Source organism: Anarhichas minor, unplaced genomic scaffold (assembly GCF_050575085.1).
Source record: "Anarhichas minor isolate MPS153535 unplaced genomic scaffold, ASM5057508v1 ptg000011l, whole genome shotgun sequence".
NCBI lineage: Eukaryota > Metazoa > Chordata > Actinopteri > Perciformes > Anarhichadidae > Anarhichas > Anarhichas minor.
In genome coordinates, this window is record NW_027466457.1 from 176,128 (window position 1) to 197,678 (window position 21,551).

The window sequence follows — 21,551 nt, forward strand, 5'->3', positions numbered from 1 at the left end:
CATGTAATCGCTGTAAATCTATAACTTCGATATGTAGTAAAGTCGTAGAGGGATGTAGAGGGTACAGAGACCGTTAATGGCCTGTGTAATCTATCAAAGTTGGTGGTAAAATCTGGTACGCATCGTTAGTCACCAGCATATAGGTTGGCTTTCTGTTTGTTGTCACATTGATATGCCTCCATCTAGTGGCAGAAGGATCACATACCACCGGATGAATAAAGTTAAAAATGAATTCACAAAATTTCAGTTGTTACTCCATTAAAAACTTGATTTATTTTCAGAAAAACCTCCTAGATTTACAAAAGACTACACAGTAAAAAGAAAACAAACCAGTAGGACAATTCACCTGTGGCTTTCTAAGCGGGCATCTGTCATGTTGGCTTGGAAAGGACCAGATCTGCTGAGCTACCCAGAGCACAAGCTGTCATCCACACAGGCCGCCGACTGACAAGCATATTCTCTGTGCAGCTGCAATATTGCTGAGGAGGATGACGAGATGCGAATGCTGACAACAGAGGGTGGCAGGGGATTTAAAAAAAAAAAAAAAAAAGTAGATCATGATGTCCTACCAAGCAGCAGCGATGGAAGAAGACTTGGCTCGACAAACTGGACCACTTTTAAAGTTTCTGTGTTTAAAGTATCTCATTGATTACAAAGAGTATAAAAAGGTCCTATTTACACTGGAATGCTCAATGACTACGACAAAGTGTGTTAGCAAGACTTTGGCTTTTACAAAGATATGACGACGCACTGCAGGTTTGAGTTTTGGCAGCGTGTCTCCACAGTCTATCCAGGAGGTGACTCTGCAATAAAGCGACAGGTTTTCAAGGCATTTTCTGACATTCACTCTCTCCGTTAGTGGTCTACACCGCGTCACCGGTCACTTTCTTGAATACTTGGAATCTGTACTTAATGCCGTTCTCCTCTTGGATTCCAGTCGGTACATCAGGAAATCTAGTTTGGAAACAAGAAGAAAAAAAAAAAAAAAAAAAGGGGGCAAAAAGGTGTCAAATACAATAATTGAATGGATAAACAATATCTATACATAAATGAGCTTTCATTGTGGAAGAAAACCACAGTAAAGTAGAATAATAGAAAACCATAGAAACTAAGAACATACCAAAACCAAGGTAAGAAGCTACCTTTAGTGAACATTATTTGCTAATTAACTAATCAAATTCAGTGTAATTGAAGTAAGTGTTGATGTCAGTAAATCCTATTTAGATGAAATATTTAAACCAAAACATTCTGAAAGTTACAATTTAACAACTCTCTCAAGGGAGGCTTGACATGTATAAAATAACTTTGCATGTAAAAATCACGCTTTCGTAACCATTAACCTTTCAACACCAGCACATTCAGCCTCAGTGGTTAGAACAACCTGCTCTATAACAATCTGAGGATGAGATGAACACATACCCTTCTTGTTCTTTAAAGAGTTCTGTGTCAAACTCAGGGAAGAAAACGTTGCAGTCAAAGTCTGCCATGACATCTGTCAGGTAAACCAAGTCACACCACGGGTGCTTCAGCGCATCCTGATCATAAACAAGAAGCCACAGAGAACTCGGTCACATTAACAGTACTAATAACCGGGCTTTTCCATGTGTATTTTAACACAATACGAGATATGAATGATCTTTTAATGTGAGAGGAAACATACTGACATAAGAAGTAAGGAATCTAAGCTGCACAACACAACTTTGCGGCTCCACTTGGCACACCTGTTTACCAACCCTGCTGCTGCGAGTTCATGTTAGAGGTCAGATCCATGCTGAACTACAGGTTGTTACTCTGTCAATATAGCATGTTTAAAGTTAGTGCTCACCAAATGACAGACACACCAATGCAAAACAAAGTTGGGTGAAGTGAAGTTGGGAATGCTGGATAACAGGTTTGTGGAAACATGCGTGAGGGAAAGCTCAATGCTCAGGTTTACCTCGTAGACCTGCGTCCCTCCAACAACCCAGATGGTCTCAATCAAGTCAGCGAGGGGGGGCTGTGCAGCCAGACGGGCAGCACTGTCCAAGTCTGGACACAAGAAGTGGGCGTGATCTGGAACCGTCCTGTAAGGGGAGATATCTCCGTTAGATTGAGAAGGACGAGTGACCATGAAAACCTAGGCTCTGTTGTGGACGGCCCCAAATATCTTGTTGCCCTTGTTGCTGCAGGTATTTGTGTGAGCGAGCACTCACTCCATTGTTGTGCTCAGCACCGCATGCAGCACATTGGCCAGAGGAAAATCAGGTTTTGGGACGGAGTACCAGCACAGTTTTCCCCAAACCATCAAGTTCAGCTTTCCTGAAACAGATAAGAATTAGATATTTGACACTTAAGTCCAAACTATTGCTGCTCTCACGTGTCTTGTTGTGGCACATGGCAGGGTTTCAAAACCGTGACAGTTTCAAATACCAAATTAATGTCATCAAGTAGGGGTGAATATGGATAAAATCTTGTATCATGGTTTATGTAATTTCATATCATGATAAATATTGAGATATAATACATTTGGAATAAAACCCAGCCCTATATAAGGCGGCTTTAATATGATGCAATATTGACGTTGAGGATTACCTGGTCTCGACACCCCCAGGACATGGTTCCTAAAGTTCTGGAATTCAGATCTGCAAGAGTCACATTTTAAATATTATTTTCAACAACAGTCAGCTCCGTTACCAAGCTCATTAACCCTTTGTACTGCTGCTTATAGTTTCCACACAGAGCAAATGATGCCCTAGTGAATACAGTGCAGTTCTACAACATAACGCTACTCCCCATGAGGCACCACTTTTATACTGTCTAGCAGTACTGCTGCTACTTGCTCTACTGCACCACTATACTCCCCACTTGTACTGCTGCTGCACTACACCTTGACATCACTGGTAACTTCAGCATATAGCTGCTGCTAGAAGGCATACCAGTTAACTTTGCAACTATAGTGCTGCAGCATTTTTGATTCATTAACCACATAATCAGGAATTAAATGACAATTTTAACAACTTCATTTGACATTTTTTCAGTTAAAAATACCAAGCATTCCTCTGGTCACAGGTGTTTACGCCCGTTTCATTGCATCATGTAATTTTGATCCAACAAAGTAAGCATTATTACTCACGTCACTGGTATATATTGATGGACTAGTTAATCAACTAGTGAAAAGCATTATTAGCAGCTGCTTTCATCGGCTAAAAGCCTTTAAACTTTTCTTTAAAACTTTACCTTGAGGTTTGCAGAGAATGACATGCAAGCTAATAGCTAAACAGTTCATAAAAGACATGTGACTGAAGACTGATCAAATACACAGGAGACTATTGACTCTCTTTTGAGCTGCACACAAAGGGAGCATACACTGATGGGCTACACTACACATGTATACTATCAAGACAGTTGCAGGCCTATTGTAGCTTATGGGCTAACTTATATAAAACGTTTGGAACTACAAGCTGTCCAGCGACATAGCAGCCTACCTGTATTAACCCTTGTATGGTGTTCATATTGTTGTTATACAGCCAGTGTTCGGTAATGTAAAGTTAGAAAGATATTGAAAGATCCGGACTTCAATAAATCATTAACGAAACAGGGAGGTATCGTCTGTATTTTAGCAACGTTTCGTTCACGATTTATTGAACCGGGAAGTCCGAATCTTTCAATATCTTTCTAACTTTACCTAAGTCCAGTGTTCGTGGGTCTGGTGGACCCGCTGCATTTTTGGGTTTGTAATTCAACACAATCAAACTATTTAATGTTAAAATACTCAAAAGATGTTTACTTCATCCCAAGCAATATAAACAGCATATATGGTTAATATTTGCCCTTTGCCTTTGTTAGATCACATTTATGAATTAAAGTGCTACTCGTTTTTTGTTTAAAATTGTCGCATGTGATGTGTCCAACTCTCATTCCTTGATTTTTCTCAGGGGCTCTTCCATCAGTCTTCCCTGTGTATAGTTGTAAGTTCCAAGCATATGAGGAAGTGGCATCACAGGCAGCCGAGATCTTTATAGCCTACCATATTTTGCATATTTTACCTACACATAGTAACAGCAGGCCCAGACAGGAGGAGGACAGAGTGAAGGTACACAGGACCTACAATTTCCACACTTTCATTAGCTCCGTGTCCAGTGGACCCAAACATCCTGTATGTAATGTAAATGTGTACAGGGGGTGTGTACAGTGTGTGGTCATTGAAAATTTGTTCTGATATATGTTCTTCACAGAAAATGAGCCAAGGCCAATGAGTCTGAGTAAAAAACAAAATGTAGTGTATCATTTTTCTTTTGCTAAAAAATGAAAACGGGTCCCACAGACCCGAACACCATACAAGGGTTAAAGGATGTCCTTAATTACAGGTAGGCTGCACAGCGTTTCCTGACAGAATTAAGCATTTAACAGACGTCATCACAAACGCTTTCACTCTTACGGTAAATCCCAGGGCATTTGTCCATCCTTCCCGATGCCCCTGCCGTTGCAGACCGCTGCAATGAGGCGAATAGGCTTCTTCTGCACTTTGTCCCCGTCCATGTCTGTCTCCAACTCAAGCGATCACAGAAACAAGACCGTCCTTCCTCAACGCGCGAGGGGACAATTTATAGAGGCTTGATCTGAGCTATCACCGCCCACCGACACCGTCAGCTGTTGTTGGACACGGTGGAGATGCAGCGCATCCTCGAGGGGGTTTTAAGCTTCCAACCTTCACAGTGTGTCTCGACAGCACAACAGAGCCAACTTCCCCGCACCGAAGCTAACATCGACCGTGTGATCCCACTGCATCGCTCACAAGACGGTCACGGTAATTCGTTATTGGCTCCCTCGAGCAGGCAAAGAAAAGCAGAGAAATAAACTTCGGAGAACACACACAGATAGATTTTAATACTTGATAGACTCCTGACAAAGGTTGGGTATCTTATGTGAGAATTGCCGCCGATTAAAAAAATAGAAAGGTTGGTAATTAACACACTTAAAATATGAACTAATTGAGCATTGAGCTACTCAGTAGCGGACTACGTATAGAGCAGCCTATACTGCATCACGTTTTCTCTATCTAAGGGCACCGATTAGTGCACTACATATTCACTGGAAAGGACATCCAAGAGGGCACTTCATTGTGTTTTTTTCCACTGGAAGGGTATCCTAGAAGGCACTTAATCATGTTTTATCTACCGTAGAGGCATCTAAGATGGCACTTCTTTGTGTTTTCTCCAATTGAAGCACACTCCAGAAGGCACTTTAACATGTTTTATCATTACCTTTGCAGCATCCAAAAACACACTTTGTTTTCTCCTCTGGAAAGGCACCATAGAGCATTTTACATCTACTGTAAGGTCCTCCAAGAAGTCACTTCATTGTGTTTTCTCCACTGAAAGCGCCCCTCCGAGTCCACCAGTGGACCTACTATAGGTTACTTCAAATTTGTATAAATATCTGCAACATTTGAGGAAAACTAGATGAAAGGTAAACAAACATATGTGGGAAATGATGTGATATGCAACACACTATCTCAAACGAATTGTCTCAAGTTCACATACAGTGTATAAGTGCAAATACAGGCGACTGCAAGTAAAATGTTCAAGTAAAAAACAAAAGGATAGGTCATTTATTGCCATTTCAAAAACAAGTTAGAATTTGGTCATTCTTTATACAAAAATAATACATTTACAATCACCTGGGAGACAAAAGCACATGCATTCACAGTGGAACTCTTTGAGTTTTGGTTACACATTATTTACAAAAGTAGTTTAGAAACCACAGAACCAAATATAAAAAAAGTTGGAAATTAAAACAAATATTTACAAAATGTAAAATGGTCTTTTTAAGGCCTGCTGTATCGTCAAACCTGACAGCCTTCCTTCTAATATTCAACATCCGTGTGTTATCTCGGTCATATGTCTCAGTGTCAACAGTGGCTGAGGGTGTCAGCCATAAACAATAAATTGTGTTGTTGTTTCCCCATCACTCAGATGGGAATGAGATTTCATATTTTGTCATTTTCACATCAAGATGTAGAGGCCGAAGCAGTCAGGTATTAAAAAAAAAATATCCAGCTCACTATATATGAGAAGTGAAGCCTAGATAAACATTCAGCTGATTTAATAATCCGCTGAATTACAGTTTCACCCCAATGCCTGACTGATGTGGGGTGTTGGTGATCATGACTAGTGGTTTTAACTGCTGTACAGTTACATACTGTAGTGGAAGACAATTGGTTTTAAGACTTCATAGATCAATTGTTTTCATCCTTTTATACTCCGCTTTTACAGGGTTCTCGCTCTTCAATGTTAGCATTGTCTCTGAATTCCTTCCATGGTTCCTGAGATGTGCGATGTGACCAATCCAGAGACCAAAACCTGTTATGGATCTATTGATCTATCCATGGTTGTTAGTTACAGTTACTACAGTGTGTCAGCTGAGGGCGCTTCAGGAGAAGATGATATCCCGATGACTGAGCGACCCTTTGTATTCTGCTTTTTGCACACTAGTTGCTCTGCCTCCAGGATTTAGAGCTGATTTTGGGAGGAGCTTCTTCACGGCGCCGCTTCTGTGTGGAATTACCTCTTTCTGCATTAAAACATAAAACACTAAAGTCAATAAATTAGAACAGTGAAGTGAATAAACCTATCAAGCTGTTACTTTCTTTTGCAGTTCAGCAACTTGGCTGAGGTCATTTTATTGTTTTTGAATATCAGAATCAGAATCAGCTTCATTTGGCCAAGTATACGTGCACATGAAAAAAACAGACAGGACTGTTATGCAGTTATCTACAGAAGTAGAGGAAAATAGGAGGGAATGCTTTCGGTGTTCTGTAAGTTATAAACAAACATTGAAGAAATAAATAAATAAATGCTGAATGGATATACATGGACTGGTTGGTTATGTGCAGTATGTACTTGTAAAGATGTCTGTAATTACATCTGGCTTGTTTTGGGAGCAGTAGTTTAGTCATGTTCGGTAATAAAGCTCAATATTCAGTTCCCAAATCCTGCAGGCCAGGGATGGCAAATATTTGATATCACACTGCCAGCTGACCCAAGTTTCATGGGTATCAGTTTTAGCCATGTGTAATGACTCTGCGTAAATAACATGTTAGTATCTTGTACAATTTGAAATGTATGTACTGTATTAACATTCAAAGAACTGTATTTTAACCAATGACAATGTTAACCATCCAACCTACATACCTGTTCGAGATATTCCTGCATATGTGGAGAGGCCTTCAGAGGACCCTCCCGGACCATGACTGGTCCCTGAGTGGACTCCTCCGACACTACTGCCATTCGCACCATTGCTGGGATTGGCAGGTACTGTTGCCAGCAGACCTGCAAGGAGACAAAGACATTTTAATTTACACAACTATAAAGAAACCGTGGATCTATATTTCTGGTCTCATGAAAGTGTTTCTACATCTGACAGCCAGATGTTTTTGTGCCTGTATAGCTGCTACAAAACAGCAGAGCTATTACTGGGGTTTTATCTGCACACTGCCCCTTATCGATCGCACAACAGAAGCATTTATCTAGTTGTGCTGTATTCTATTGCAATGTTGTGTAATTTGCATTCGTCAAAAGGCAAAGCAATCGCTCTGAATCAAAGAACAAGTAAGCTCTCAGAGCTACAGTCCATGATCGTGGTGTATGGGGTTGGGTCTCATAACAGGTCTCATAGGGAATCCTGGATTGCGTGAGTGACTAAAAAGTCAGAACTATATATAGGAAAAGCCATTTTCATTTAAACTTTGTTTTATCTGTATAAATACGCAACCTGTATTTCCAGATATTTTGAAATGCATTACAATGATGGCAGGAGAGAGTGAGTCTGAGGTTTTACATATTTGGTTCGTGTCCCTACCCAGTCCTCTGTAGCTGGAGAGCTTCTGGTAGATTTGCTTCATGCGCTCTATGTTGACGCGGCTGGCCTCAGCATGGTTCACCATGGGCCTTGGGTAGTGGACTCCTATGATACACTTGGCTGCCTTCTGCAGTTCCTCTGGGGCATTCCAAGGATCATAGATGTATTTGGCTGGAAAGCCTCTCAATATGGGCAAATAACGCCTGGAAGCAGAGAAAGAAGAGAATGAAGACGGATTTGGAGGATAAAAACGATGTGTGGAACATGATACAAGGTAAAGTAGAATATTGCAGCACACTACAGATACACGTACGTGTTGTCTGATAAGTTGTAGTAATGTTGCAGTGGATTTGAAGTTATTCACGTCCAGTAATACGGACTGTGAAAGCTCATTCTTTTCTAAATTAATATTGGCTCTTTAAATTAGTACACACAATTTGCTTCATTGTACAATTACATCACATGACTATATTGTGACAAACCTTGACAAATCAGTCCCCCCCATGTGAGGCTACAGAAGAGCACAAGCTAACAATGAGATATTAGTTCTCCATTTGAAATGACTGCAGGGAGCACAAATACCCACGACGTCATGAGCTTTTGAAAGGTGCTTTTATGTTCATGTGATGCAGATGGAAGTACTGACTGACCGTATGAAGTCCCCATTGGGGTCCGTGCGTCGTCCAAATCCCACAGGGCAGTAGCAGTGGAAAAACTGCTGGAAAAATGAACTGCACGAAAGCCACATCCAGCTGCCAGCATTTACACTCCAGTCCGCGTCTATGAGCAGCTCTTCAAACACCTGTACAAGACACAGACAGTGGACAGTTGAGACAATGCATGCTAGTAGCTTCAATCAGAGCAAGAAACATCAGGACAGCAGCAGATAGGCACATTAGATACTCAGATACTAGATCCCTTTTCTCTGTTCATACCTTCATGCCTTCCTCCCAGCTGACCCAGAGGTCTCCCCTGGTGAGGAAGCAGGCCACAGCATGCCTCGCCAAATGATGGATCCACCCCTCCTGCCTCAGCTGGGTCATAATGGCGTCTATCCAGGGAAAGCCTGTCCCTCCCTCTGCCCACTTAGCCAGCGCCTCTGGGTTTCGGTCCCAGGGGATCTGCACACAAACAGGGTTTCCCTGCATCTTGTCAAAGCAGGGGTTGTTGGTGGCAGTCGTATAGAAGAACTCCCTCCACAACAGCTGGCCGTACAAGGAAAGTGGTGGAGTGCTGTTCTTCTTGACCTGATAAGATAGAGCACGCAGTCTTAGAAAAAGCTATACTTCATCATGATTTTAAGATGTAGACGGTGTAGTCATTTGAATGCCTATATCACAGAGTAGTGCCTCAGCTTATGCTTCTCACATCAACATAAATCTGAGTGAAAGTAAATTATGATAAAACGTGAAATGGCTTTTTCCAAATATGAAATGTTTGTGTTGTTTCTTGTCTGTGGTCCTTCATACCTTCCTGTAAAGATCAGTAAGTTTGAAGTGGAAGAGCCGACAGGAGAGACATCCAAAGCGCAGGTAGGGGCTGAGGCCTGTGGGACTGGCCAGCAGGGAGTTGGCGTTCATCCGTGGACGCTCAAAGTTTGCCACCCATGCCTGAAAAAACAGAAGGTAAGTCAACGTTTGATTAAAATAATCCCACTGTGATCGCTGAGAGAAAACACATGACAGACATCAAGTGAAACATTTAAGTCTCAGGACTCAAACACTGAGGCTGAAAAGAGGCGAAACAAAGACGCTGTTGATGGTGATATAGCATATAAACACAGTGTGTGCAAATCCGAGAATCGTCTCATCAATACTACATTAGTCATCCATAATGTTTTTTAGCTATGAAGAAACTGATCTCATTTTCCCCCCATTCTAGACTAAATGGCATCTAAAGATTGTAAATATACTTCAAAGAAATGTGCAGGTCAATTTGCAGGTCAATTTTTTCTGCTTTACATTTCGTTCCGTCTTTGTCATCGTTATCTAACCAACAGTAAGATTGGATTCCCTCGCCTCTACAGATGTCTAGACATTCACATGACCAATACTGGATTTTTAAAGGCCGATATAACAACAATAGTTTGGAGCAGGAAAAAGCTGCTAGCCAATTAATCGGCTGATATGCTCCACAAAAAAAATAAAAATAAAATAAAAATAAAAATAAACCTGAATGAAGAATCTCTGACTCTAATAATGACTGTACAAACCGGATAACTGTTACATGAGGTTCATAGACCTTCTTAGATTTTTGACACTGATGTTGTCAAGATAGACCTCGTGTGTTTGATCACCATCAACCTGCGTCTATTTCTATTTAGAAATGTGTCTTGGCTCAGTCTCCATAAGTATGTAATGACTTAAGCTAAGTAAGCACTCAATCTAAAGTTAATCATAACTGTATTAACTTCTTATTTTGTGCTTAAACTGTGTAGTAAAATGTATTTTTACCTTTCTCTCCAGATGCCGCTCTAGCCTCATGAGGGCTTCTGTTTCTCCACCTGGCCAAACTGCTGTGGTCAGGCCCTCGGTCTCAAAACCTGAAAAAGCACAATATTCAAAAATTGTTCAAAGTCTGGGACTTTATTATTATTATTTGTAAGTTTGTTAGGTGCATGAATGAATATATATATATATCAAATAAATAAAACTTACCAAGCTCTTCCAGGGAGGGCACCGCAAACTTGTCATCGTGGTCTTCGCTGATGGGTGTGGCACATTTTCTGATGACCTCGGATGTGATCGTCTCTGCAGGCAGCTCCACGGCATCCATACGGTTGATGAGGGCCTGGAAGCGCTTGTACGTGAGAGGACACTGACCATCGTTGAGTTCTATGATCCTTTAGGAAAGACAAATGTAAAGGAAATCAACACAAGTCTTCACAAACTCAAAGCAGGAGGGGAAAAGCAACAGTGTTTCAAACTATGGGACATTTGCTTCAACTAAAATTGTAAAGTCACTCACTTATCCAGATTGTAGAGGGTGTGAGCAGTCCGCACCATGACCTCCACCCCAGCCTCGCTGGCTAGTTTTTGGATGGCAGCATCACGCTCCTTGCCAAACGGCTCAGAGTCATACTCGTAAGATAGACGGTTAATCTGCCATTCCTGAGGGACAGCAACATATACAATTCATTGTTGTATTCTGTAAGGACATGCATGAAAACGATGGACTGACCACATTGATTATAGTGAATGTTATTTTTTACGAGCAACAAATTGTTTTCTTAACTTCAAACTTGGCTTCAAGACAACATGTAAGGGCACTTAATATGTAGCTGGGGTCATAGGCGACTTTTATGACTGAAAAAAAAATGAAATATCTTAGTATTTAATTTTCAAGCAATCAATTTGGGAGGGCAATTGCACAAGTGTACCGTAAACATTTCCCATTGTTTTTCAGCCACTGCTACATGAGCTATAACATTATGTTAAAATCATTTCAAAAAGCATAGTTTATTTCATTACAAAGCATAAAGTAGAAGACATCGATCATACCTTAAAAATCCGAGGGAAGACATCTGTAGGCTGGCCTCTGACGACAAACAAGCGGGAGTTGAGTTTGCGCAGGCTGGCATCCAAGTCCTCCAAGCACTGCAACAAAAACCTGGAACCAAGCAGACAGGATGGTCAACTAATTGATTATAAACCAGAGGGTTACAAGATGAAATGCAGTTTGTAGTTCCGTTATGCTGCCTAAGAAAATAGACACAAAAACAAAACTATATTATATATGAAGGATGAATTAAAGTGCCTGAAAGCTGCTCTAAAGTACAGCGGTGCGGCAGCCTGGTAAACACGTCTGACAAGCAAAACCTCCTTCAACATCTCGACCAAGGAGACTACGCGGGGAGAAATGCAGCGCTCTGATTGGTCAGCCTCCATCATTACAGTACGCAACAATACTTTTGACAATGTCCGATTTAGCGATAGATAATCCTTTGGGCTATTTCTTTTAATCAAAACTTTAAAATAAAAGACATATCCATACGGCTCATGTGCACAAATGACCAAATAAAATAAAAAATTAAAATTGTGACTATCAGTGATATTTACAAAGTATTACATAAAGGCTACAGAACAAAAATCTCTCATCAATGAAGAGAGTGCGTGAAAGTGAGGTGTTTGAATGTGAACAGGCAGCCCTCTGCTGGTGAAGTCTTTTCACACACACAGTACACAGCTCTGGCATAATGTCACCAAGAGCAGTAGCAGACAGACAACTGCACTTAACACAACGGTGAGTGTGCCATCTGTAAGGGAATGTGCCCACGGTCATGTTGGACAATCTATAGAGATAGTGTGCTCACGGTAAATGAGTAGGTGGTGTAGCTGACTTATAAAGAGGGTCTGGTGAGTGTGGGTGTGTGCGTTTAATGTAGGTCGAAGTAGTGGTGATGATGTAATCACCATAACACTGACCCAATTTCTTCCGTTTAGGGCTGAGCATCAGAGTTAGTAAGCTTGGAAACACGTGTTGTCATCGTGGTATAGGGCATGCTTACTGCCTTAAACACCTCCTCACAGGACATACAGGTCAAAGCAGGTTCTTTACAAATTAATTGAATTATGGACTACAGTCAATTCATACTGAACTGTACAGCGGTACAATACGAGGCCAATGATACAATGCGCCATCTGAACGTCAGCAGAGGAGAGACTCGAGGAAAACGTCAGACTATTTGTAAAATTCGCTCTCTTTGAATATTATACATCTCTTTATATAGTTATCATTCATTTCCATTAGTTGTATTTTAGCTAAATGAGCAGCTCCTTGTCGGCAGAACGTTACCAAAGCTACTGGGTGGCTAACTGATGCGATCATGCCGACGGCTGAATCCAAAGGAAAGAAATGAAGATGCCAAGCTCATCGCGCTCTGTGGATTATTGATCCTCATTGGGAGGACTGACAACAAAACTAAAACTAATACCTGCTGGAACGAAGAAGACAAATAGTCCCAGTCATCTTTTATAACATCCCGTATTATTGTACTTTGTATTATAAAGCAGGATACGTCAGCCTAATCAAAACCACGAGGACTTCAAATGAATAAATCCTGTCTGGTTAAATAAAGGTCAAATAAAACAATGTCTATGGACAGGTTTGTAAACTAAATATTCAGATTGTATTACAGGTTTCATTCAGTAAACTGTAGGCTATGTTAGACCTTTTGTGTTTTTCTTTCGGCACTCTGTGAAAACTTGCTGTTACTTGTTTACAACTCAGGGGGGAGTGACCATATGGTGACCTCCACATGGTGACATGTAAACACTGAGAGAAACACAGACTGTTTACAAAGTCATGAACTGTTCATTATATAGAGCAACATTTAGCTGTTGTGTCCAACTCATCTAAAGCATAAAAAACACACCAAATGGTGTGAAGATATAAATCCCGATACAATTTTAGAAGCTATCATAGAGCATGTTGTCTGTTACAGATGCCAGATTTGCAGCAAGACACCTTTTAACAGCAATAGGTATAACTGATTAAGATGAGTGGGACATATTACACATTAGTTATACTCTTTAATATCTAGTTTCACAGTAAAGAATGTGCAAAAACACTGCCTAGGAATTATCCAGAACTGCGAACATCTGCCTCATTTGGACAGCCAGACAGGTGGTTAAGTCAGTGTTAGTGAGACCATTGGATGGATAAGCAGAGTTAAACTGGGTTATCTGGGGTGAGGTGCAGACAAATATTCTGTTTAACCCTCCACCCACCTATCACTCCCCCTCGCTCTCACGTCTAGCTTACCTCCACCTGTTGATGCCCACATTGGAGGACCCTGCAAACCAGGGGTCCAGGATGTAAACGCAGCGCAGGGAGTCCGCATCCCGGATGGAGTCCCTTAGAGACGGGTTGTCGTGCAGCCGGAGTCCCTTCCGGAACCAGTGGATGGTGTTGACCACCATGTCGCTTGCTTTATTTATTTATTTATTCCCAGTTGTGTAACAAGGAGGGTAGGGGATTCCCAATAACAACAAAACAGCAAAATAGTGAAGTGTCCATTCACAACCGTGTCCAAGCTTTGAACCTGGTCAGTGGGTTGGTGGAGGAGTGGTACCGGTGGTGGTACTGGTTGGTCAGACCTTAACCGTGCTCCATTAACTCAAACACAGAGGTGCGTCTCCTGAGCTGCAGAGTGGGACAGCAGACGCGAGAAAAACGGCCAAACTCTTGACCAGTAGCAACGATGGACGTTGATTCAACGGAAAGTCGTTCAGAAGAAACACGTTTTCAGCCAGCAGCGATGTTTAAAATGATGTATTTTTTTCTTTAGCTGTCGCGCGAGGCGTGGGTGAAGCCCATGTAACTACTCGCTCGCAAAAAAAGTAGAAAACGCTGAAATAGCTCCGGTTTGTCTCCGCATGTAACGGTAGTCTACACATAAGATACCGCACATCCGACCTCGATAACACGGTAATTACAACAGTGGATACATTGTAACGCCTGGTAAACACGTCTGACAAGCAAAACCTCCTTCAACATCTCGACCAAGGAGACTACGCGGGGAGAAATGCAGCGCTCTGATTGGTCAGCCTCAACTGTTATACAACGTGTTTCTGTCACGTGTACATAATGTGCTTTCTTACCGCTGATTACGTGACATCTGCAGCTGTTGTTGTGAATGATCTAAAGGCCGATTATCAGTCGTATTCTCTCAACGGTTTGTGTTATGGGTGCACTTTAGCATTACATGAGTTAAAGACATCCCCTAAAGTGTCTGGTAAAAGGAAACTAATCTGAGGATTTAGGTCGAGTTACGTGAGGTTACGTGGTGGACCCAGAAGTACCCGGATGAGCACATGCCGAGAAGGCAAGCCTGGCTCTATTTAGCACGGGGATCGCACCGCCAGCACTGCCGCTGAGCGTTTGGTCGAGCACAGCCAACCGCGCCCACTGTGATAGTAATAAAACAGTATGTTATAATAACACCGTTCTAGTTATAATATCTAGGAAACTTACAGACACAGAGGAAATCAACTCTAAAATAATATAGATTATATTGTACTGTTGTTATTATTTTGGAGATGTCAACATACATAGAAAGCAGTAGCTCATCCCTGATAAAAAAAATGCTTCATCAGCACGTTAAATTGATTATATTACATCGTTGTACATTCATTGATTGTCTATGCAAATGAGTATCTGACTTCATGTAATAATGTAATTGTAAGACATCATTTAGTTTTATTTGAATACATGTGCTTACAGCGGTGAAATAAAAAATATCGCTTTGCATAGAAAAGTAAAATGAGGGACTGGCATTGTGCCCCAGGGCTTGATGTTTTATGGTTTGTATCTAGACCTTCCTTATAAAAACATGTCTCTCAGCTGTTCAGCATAGAGATTTGTGAAAATGAAGAAAATGAAAGCTAAACTGGACAGTAGGATTGTGAATTATGAAGTAGGTTAGACCTACTCTTTAAATAACATTCTATTCATACCTCATGGCAAATCAGGCAATAATTAATTTCAATTTTTTCTTTGTTTGTTAAAGGTATCTCTCTACTCCACAAGGAATGCTTGATTTTAACTACGCTCAGTGTCATTACAGGGTCATTCAAATACTTCTCTAAAAATGGTACAAGTTACTTATTTTTATAGGCTAACGTGCTGTGCTGAAGTGAGAGGAACATACTGTATCACCCTGGAGCAGGCTGTCAAAACACATTTGCTCCACAGACCCAGCTTTAAAGTATATGTACTATTATAGTAAATATCTACCTGTGCAGGCTTTTAACTTGCCCAGAGCATATATCTGACAAACTCTATTCATCTGCTATCAGCTTTGCTTGAAACAGCACACTTAGTGATGCAGGAACCAAGGATGACAGTAAACAGCAAAGCTCAATGTAAGGCAGTAAGTTACTTACTGTTTAGTAAGTTACCTGAGTTACTTGTATAATTGCATGCAGTTTTGCAAGTGGACACTAGATGGCAGTCTTAACCAGAATTGGTTTTGAAAGGCCTTGGAATCCTCTTCATCACATTTTTTAATATTTCCGTTTTTTTTCAAATTAAATATTTTTTTCATTCATTTCTGTTTTCTCACTTCCAGGAGCAGAAGGTTTTTTAAAATGTGTGTGACAAAGTTTTACTGTTTGCTTTGGTTAGAGCAGTCACAGCTGTGGCCAATGACTGAATATGACACAGAGTAGGTTGCTGCTAGCCTGTCCAACGTGTGTTCAGTCAATGCCATAAGTTGATTGACGATACAATACAATTAGCACTATGCTGTGTATGATAGTGTACATGTTAAGAGATGTAAATATGCGTTGCTTGTAATTTAGCAGAATATCAGGTGATATGAAACAATACTTAGAGTCTACAGCCATAGCTGCCCGGTACGGCTGCAGCTCTTTGAGCTAATGTTAGCGTGCTCACAATGACATGCTGATGTTTAGTGGGTAGCCTATAATGTGAACCATGTTCTTAGTGTAGGCTGGTAGCATGCTGACATGGCACCAAACACAAAGTATAGCTAAGGCTAACAGGAGTGTCAGTAGTGTATTCGGTCATTAGTTTATTTGGTACCAGAGGCAATCCATCCAATTGTATCTGAGGGATTTAATTCTGGACCAAAGCGGTGGACAGACCAACACCATCAGAACAACATTACCATACTGAAAGCCCCCACTTAGTTTGTGTTTGGGCTCTTGTGGGTTTTAAAAAGGGTTTATGGCAAAAAAGTCATCTTTTTTTTAATTGCCTCATTCCGAATTGTGCTCCTTCTGGCTTGATGGCCCCTCTAAATTAAGATTGAAGCAGACCCTCGGCCGGAAAGGCTAATTTGCAGCAAACACAGTAATACAAATTGTGGTATTATATTATCCTCTAGGAATATAAAAGACCTTCAAGGTGAGTTTTATAACCTAATTTAGTTTCACTTTCATTTTACAAGAATTGATTCTCCTAAATTCTTTGGTGCCCTACATCAAAGCTATGTTTTTAAATCAGAAGGAGAGCTGTCATAGAGCAGTCAATGAGGTTACTTCAAAATAATTAAATCAATCTCTTTGATTCTCTCTCTGAAGCTGGAGGAAGAGAGCATTATCACTATGAAGCCCATTCTCTCTCCTTTTCGGAGTTGTTTTTATTTTCATTTAAAAGATGATACCAAAATATACCCTTTCACCCCTTTTATTGGACGATATACTTCAGTTCTGAGCTGTGAAGACTTTTTAGTAGAACTTGCAGCAATGTTAATGAATAAAGATAGGCCTTAGATACTTTATTCATCCAAAGGGAAATTTAGGAATAGAGCCAGAGAGAGATATAGTATTCCGTTTACGACTTTCACATTAAGAGCAGGGAGAAAACTTACTGAAACATTTACGATTTCTATAAGTTTTGGAGAAACATGTTTTCTTTCACACATCCTTTCTTGTCCTTTCCTTGTGTGACCTTCACAGTCTGAACAGTATGTGTGTATGTAATGAACAACTACACTATTTACATGCATCAGATGCTTGTAATAGTATCTACCCTGACAGACGTATATCTCCAGTGAAGAATAAAGGATTTCAGTAGTCCATCTAACAGAAATGTGAGCCTTTTGCCCTGATAAATAAACTGAAGTTTGATTGTACAACACCAGGGTTCACTGTTGCTCCAGAGACGTCCAGCTTACTGTCAAACACAGACGCTTCAGTCTCATGCATCTCAGATGTAAAGCAGCCACAGGCCCTCAGATCGATGAGCAATCTCCAGTTCATGGTTTAAATTAAGTTTTTTTTCCCACCACCTAGTACATTTATAGTTTCGGTAATACAGTATGCCTGCAGTTCTTTTCAATGCATTCAACTTAAAACAACTACCTTGCTGCTGTTGTTTATCTTTTAAATTGTATTTGCATGTGCATCCACCATTCTTTCAGGAATGGGGTTCTTGCAGATTTCACAGATTCGATGGGTTTTTGGGGAAAAAAACAAAATGGCTAGGTTAGTCCATGCAAGTGATCCCAGCGAATGACCTTGAAAGTAATTCAGATCTTTTCAATGAGTTTCCCTCCAGAGGATTGGAGAAGGCTACATTATGCATGCACTCTATTATTAATAGTCTTGAGTCATGTTACGTTCAGACATGGGCCCTCAGAAAATATCTGAAAAGCCTGATCCCTATGGAGGACTTGTCCCTTAAACATGATGGTATAATAGCAGCTACTTGTACTGTATATTATGTGATGTATTGTTTACTGCAGTTTCTGTCTTTTACATTGTACTTTGACATGATAGGATTTCTGCACTTACGCTGTTCCAAAGTTTTGAGAAACTTTCCTGAAGTAGACTACAGCCAACAGCACCGGCATTGTGCTCAGTGTTTACATCGCTTTTATACATTATTAATAAGGCTTAGCATGGGCTACATCAGTGACTTTTTATTGATCCTCTAAAGCGATCCAATTAAAACTCTTTGCTGCTTCATCCCGAGAGTCCATTGGCTGACAGCTGTTCTCGGGTCTCCACGGCCCCGCCTCCATCTGTCATGCACTGCGCTGGTACGGCTCCGTGTGACTGTCGATGCACTGGAGTGAGATACTACTCCTTAACTTTATACGACAGCCTTGGATGGACTTTTACTAAAAAACTGAATAATATTGGGAAGAATAGCTCGTGCAAGACGCGTGCGTATCCGAACTCCACCGTCTTGAATATTTTCCTCCACTTCCCTAAGCCCTCTTTTGCAGTATGAAGTGCAGTTATGGCAAGGAGTAGCAAGTCAGTAACGAGGACCCTGGAGGATTTGACGCTAGACTCGGGTTATGGTGGAGCCGCTGACTCCTTCAGATCTTCCAGTGCGTCGCTGTGCTGCTCAGAGGCGCATGGGGGGAATCACTGGCATTTAACCGAATCCATGCACAGTCGACACAACAGTCTGGACACTGTTAACACGGCCCTGGTCGAAGACGCCGAGATCCTGGAGAGCACCGGGCAGTGCGCTAAACTACCCGAGCTTGAGGATGTGCCGTGGAGCCTCGGGGAAGTGGCGAGCGCGCTGAGCAGGGACGAGGAGATGACCCTGCCGCTTCCACCGCAGGACGTCCTGCTCAGGCTATCGGTGCTGGTCAGCCGGGTCCTGGTAAGGGTCGCAAAGGAGTCGCAGCGCCTGAGTTTGCGCTACGCCAAATGCACCAAATATGAGATCCAAAGTGCCATAAAGATCGTCCTGTCGTGGAGCGTCTCGACGAGCTGCTTCAGCGCGGCCCTGGGTGCCTTGTCCCTGTACAACATGAGCACGGAGGAGGACAAGTTCAGCCGCGGTAAGTCGGTGCGCTGCGGACTCATCTTCAACGTGGGGAAGTTCTTCCGGTGGATGGTCGAGAGCAGGGTCGCGGTCAGGATCCACGAGCACGCGGCGATCTACCTGGCTGCGTGCATGGAGAGCCTCTTCCGCGAGGTGTACGCGCGTGTGCTGCGCAGCGCGCTGCTGGAGCAGGATAACGGAATCCCCAAGTTCACTGTGGAGACCCTGGAGCAGGCCGTCAACACTGACGCAGAGATATGGGGGTCTCTTCAAGTTTGGAAACACTTGATATGTGGGAAGAATGCAAGCGGTGAGTTGTTAATGCTGTAAGTCCATGGGTCCACTCCATATCCTTACCACACACCGTTTTATGCGTAATTTGTCACTTGTAGATTTCCCCCTCTTATCTCCCACAGTGGATATTTACATCAGAATAACATGTAGATGCTTCTTCATTGGATTTACTCCAAACATCCATATATTAATGTAACATGGTAGATGATACTGATCCAGGATTGTTAAAAAAAGGACCTCCCTTAGAATTCACTTGCTGCCAGATCTCTGATATGAAAATGTTATGCCACAGTCTCTCAGTCTCTCTCTTGTCGAGGAACTGTGAACTTTAACTCAGACACATCAGTGAAAGAGCATTTCTGCAGCTGAAATGGTGCTTCCTGAGTGAGCTGCAAAAGCTGCAGGCAGGTGATGAATGACTGAGTAGATCAGGGTGGGAGAGAGTGGTCCTCTTAAGGCCAGCTCGCCTCCTCCGTCTTCAGTGCAGTGTTACATTGCAGACGTTATTTTATTATATCCTTCTTCTACTGTATGTGGCTGTTTTGTTAATGCACGAAATCAAGAAGCAGGCCCTGACATCCCCGGGCTTAATGCCTCACTTTGAGAGCTTTCAGTGAAAGGGGCTCTCCCTGTTGGTTTTCACAATAATGCCCTGCAGAGGTGAGTTCTATCCTTTTCACCCACAGAGGAAGGAGGTCTTTCATTCCTGTGTACATCTGCTTATTTCTGGTACACACAATGCCTCGCCGGTAGTTTTCATGTCAGCTTTCCAAGTGTTTAGAAATACTTATTGGTGTGTGCTTTGCAAGTAAGCGTAATTGTATTCAGACTTCACTGCCGCTCAAACAGCAATACATCACAAACCACTCAAACACATGTTCGCCCGTTTTGATGGATGTTGTAAAAATGCTGCTGTGGCTCCTCTTGCAACAGGTTTACGTAATGAAAGGCCTTGGGGGACCTATGTGCTATCATGCATTATGCAGAGTGATGTGAATAAAACTGAGTTATAGAGTGAGGGAGAGAAAGAGAGGCAGACCGGCGCACACAGAGAGAGAAACTTCGGGAGACTCTGTCACCGTATTGATGAATCACCAACAGAAGCCTGGCATCATGAGCAGCACTTTTATTTCACTGTACCTCTTTGTTTTAAAGGTACAGTGAAACATTTTTGTGAAACATGCTCGTCAGCTTGTTCATCCTTTCTATGTCTGTTTGCATCCAACAGTACACGATTGTAAGGCTTCAGCTGCACAGGCAGAATCAGACTCACATAATGTGCGTTCATTGTGATGACAACATACAGTAGTATCATTATATTACTGTATACCTTGACACATACAGTTCAAAGAGACTGCAATATAACTTCAGAGTTTAAAGTATGAGCACGTACTGTACATTATCGAATGTTAATATTCAGTCGATCTGCATACTCAGGCCACTTGGCATGCAGCAAGGCACCAGCTGTAAGGTGTGTGGTGTTCAGAGGTGCATTGGGCAGGTGAATAGGATGAACTGCAAAAGAAAAAAACTTCTGGAGCATGTGGAATGTCGATGTAATGCCCAAGGCTAGAAAAGTATCGTGTAGGTAATTACTAGCCTGGAAATTGACTGGAAATTCTATAATTTTATAATAACAATACATCAATGTGTAATGTGAAAGGAGAAGTATGGTGTCATTTAACTCATTGTTTTGGTTTTCCTGCACAATGTTCATCATCTGTCTTCACTGGCTGGTGAACACAGTGGAGCATGTAGCAGTTAAAAAGACAAATGTTTTCCTCAAGGAGTTAGTGGAGACCTAAAACAGAGCTGAAAGGAGAGAGAATATTGGACTATTAATCGCCAGGTGGCCAGAAACATGAATACTAATGTTGCTATTCTGTTGAATGTGAAACTATAGGCAATCTTATGCAAACACCGGCCTTAGTAGACACAATAATATGTCAGTGTTAGTCTCATAATGTTCAACAGAGACATACAGTATTTTGGGCAGATTTCAAGATACCCCCCCCCCAAGAGGCCAAAAGGTCTGTTATTACAGGTTTAAGACTAATGGTTTATAGACAGGGGATGTGTGCGTCTGTTGGGGCATCAGAGGAAGACTGTTTGAGTTCATATAGGAAGTTCCATATAGTGAAAGATTGTCATCCCATTTCTCA

At 41.7% G+C, this 21,551-nt stretch overlaps 3 protein-coding genes across 4 annotated transcripts in view; 1 reads left to right on the forward strand and 2 right to left on the reverse strand.

The window, feature by feature from the left end:
• Positions 1–247: 247 nt before the first annotated feature.
• Positions 248–5,426, reverse strand: LOC142947278 (dihydrofolate reductase). Its single transcript, XM_076088757.1, has 6 exons — positions 4,418–5,426; positions 2,572–2,621; positions 2,193–2,298; positions 1,937–2,063; positions 1,420–1,535; positions 248–954 (listed from the first exon to the last, which is right to left on the reverse strand). Exons 1-6 carry the CDS (start codon positions 4,516–4,518, stop codon positions 864–866), a joined length of 591 nt encoding a protein of 196 aa, XP_075944872.1. The 5' UTR covers positions 4,519–5,426; the 3' UTR covers positions 248–863.
• Positions 5,427–5,561: 135 nt separating this feature from the next.
• cry1b (cryptochrome circadian regulator 1b) lies at positions 5,562–14,324 on the reverse strand. The gene is made up of 11 exons (XM_076088756.1): positions 13,603–14,324; positions 11,340–11,448; positions 10,807–10,949; positions 10,497–10,681; positions 10,293–10,381; positions 9,309–9,449; positions 8,775–9,086; positions 8,490–8,641; positions 7,840–8,042; positions 7,173–7,310; positions 5,562–6,552 (listed from the first exon to the last, which is right to left on the reverse strand). The coding sequence occupies exons 1-11, from the start codon at positions 13,758–13,760 to the stop codon at positions 6,470–6,472; spliced, it is 1,713 nt and encodes a 570-aa protein (XP_075944871.1). The 5' UTR covers positions 13,761–14,324; the 3' UTR covers positions 5,562–6,469.
• Positions 14,325–18,377: 4,053 nt separating this feature from the next.
• btbd11b (BTB (POZ) domain containing 11b) overlaps positions 18,378–21,551 on the forward strand; it is a 64,837-nt gene continuing 61,663 nt past the window's right edge. Inside the window, exon 1 of one of the 2 annotated variants that reach the window (XM_076088758.1) lies at positions 18,378–19,405. In XM_076088758.1, the coding sequence (XP_075944873.1) occupies positions 18,553–19,405 (853 nt within the window). In that variant the 5' untranslated portion in view covers positions 18,378–18,552. The remainder of the gene's footprint in view (positions 19,406–21,551) is intronic. The other variant, XM_076088759.1, reaches the window with a different exon arrangement.

Bases quoted from the DNA above. Each gene is read 5' to 3' on its own strand.
- cry1b (XM_076088756.1), bottom strand. From the start codon at position 13,760: ATGGTGGTCAACACCATCCACTGGTTCCGGAAGGGACTCCGGCTGCAC. The intron at 10,950-11,339 runs GTATGATCGATG...GCTGTCCCTCAG, and splicing joins TCTTCCCTCGGATTTTTAAG to GAATGGCAGATTAACCGTCT. The intron at 7,311-7,839 runs GTAGGGACACGA...GTCTCCTTGCAG, and splicing joins CTCCAGCTACAGAGGACTGG to GTCTGCTGGCAACAGTACCT.
- LOC142947278 (XM_076088757.1), bottom strand. From the start codon at position 4,518: ATGGACGGGGACAAAGTGCAGAAGAAGCCTATTCGCCTCATTGCAGCG. The intron at 1,536-1,936 runs GTAAACCTGAGC...GTTTATGATCAG, and splicing joins GAGGGACGCAGGTCTACGAG to GATGCGCTGAAGCACCCGTG. The intron at 955-1,419 runs GTATGTGTTCAT...TTTCCAAACTAG, and splicing joins CTCTTTAAAGAACAAGAAGG to ATTTCCTGATGTACCGACTG.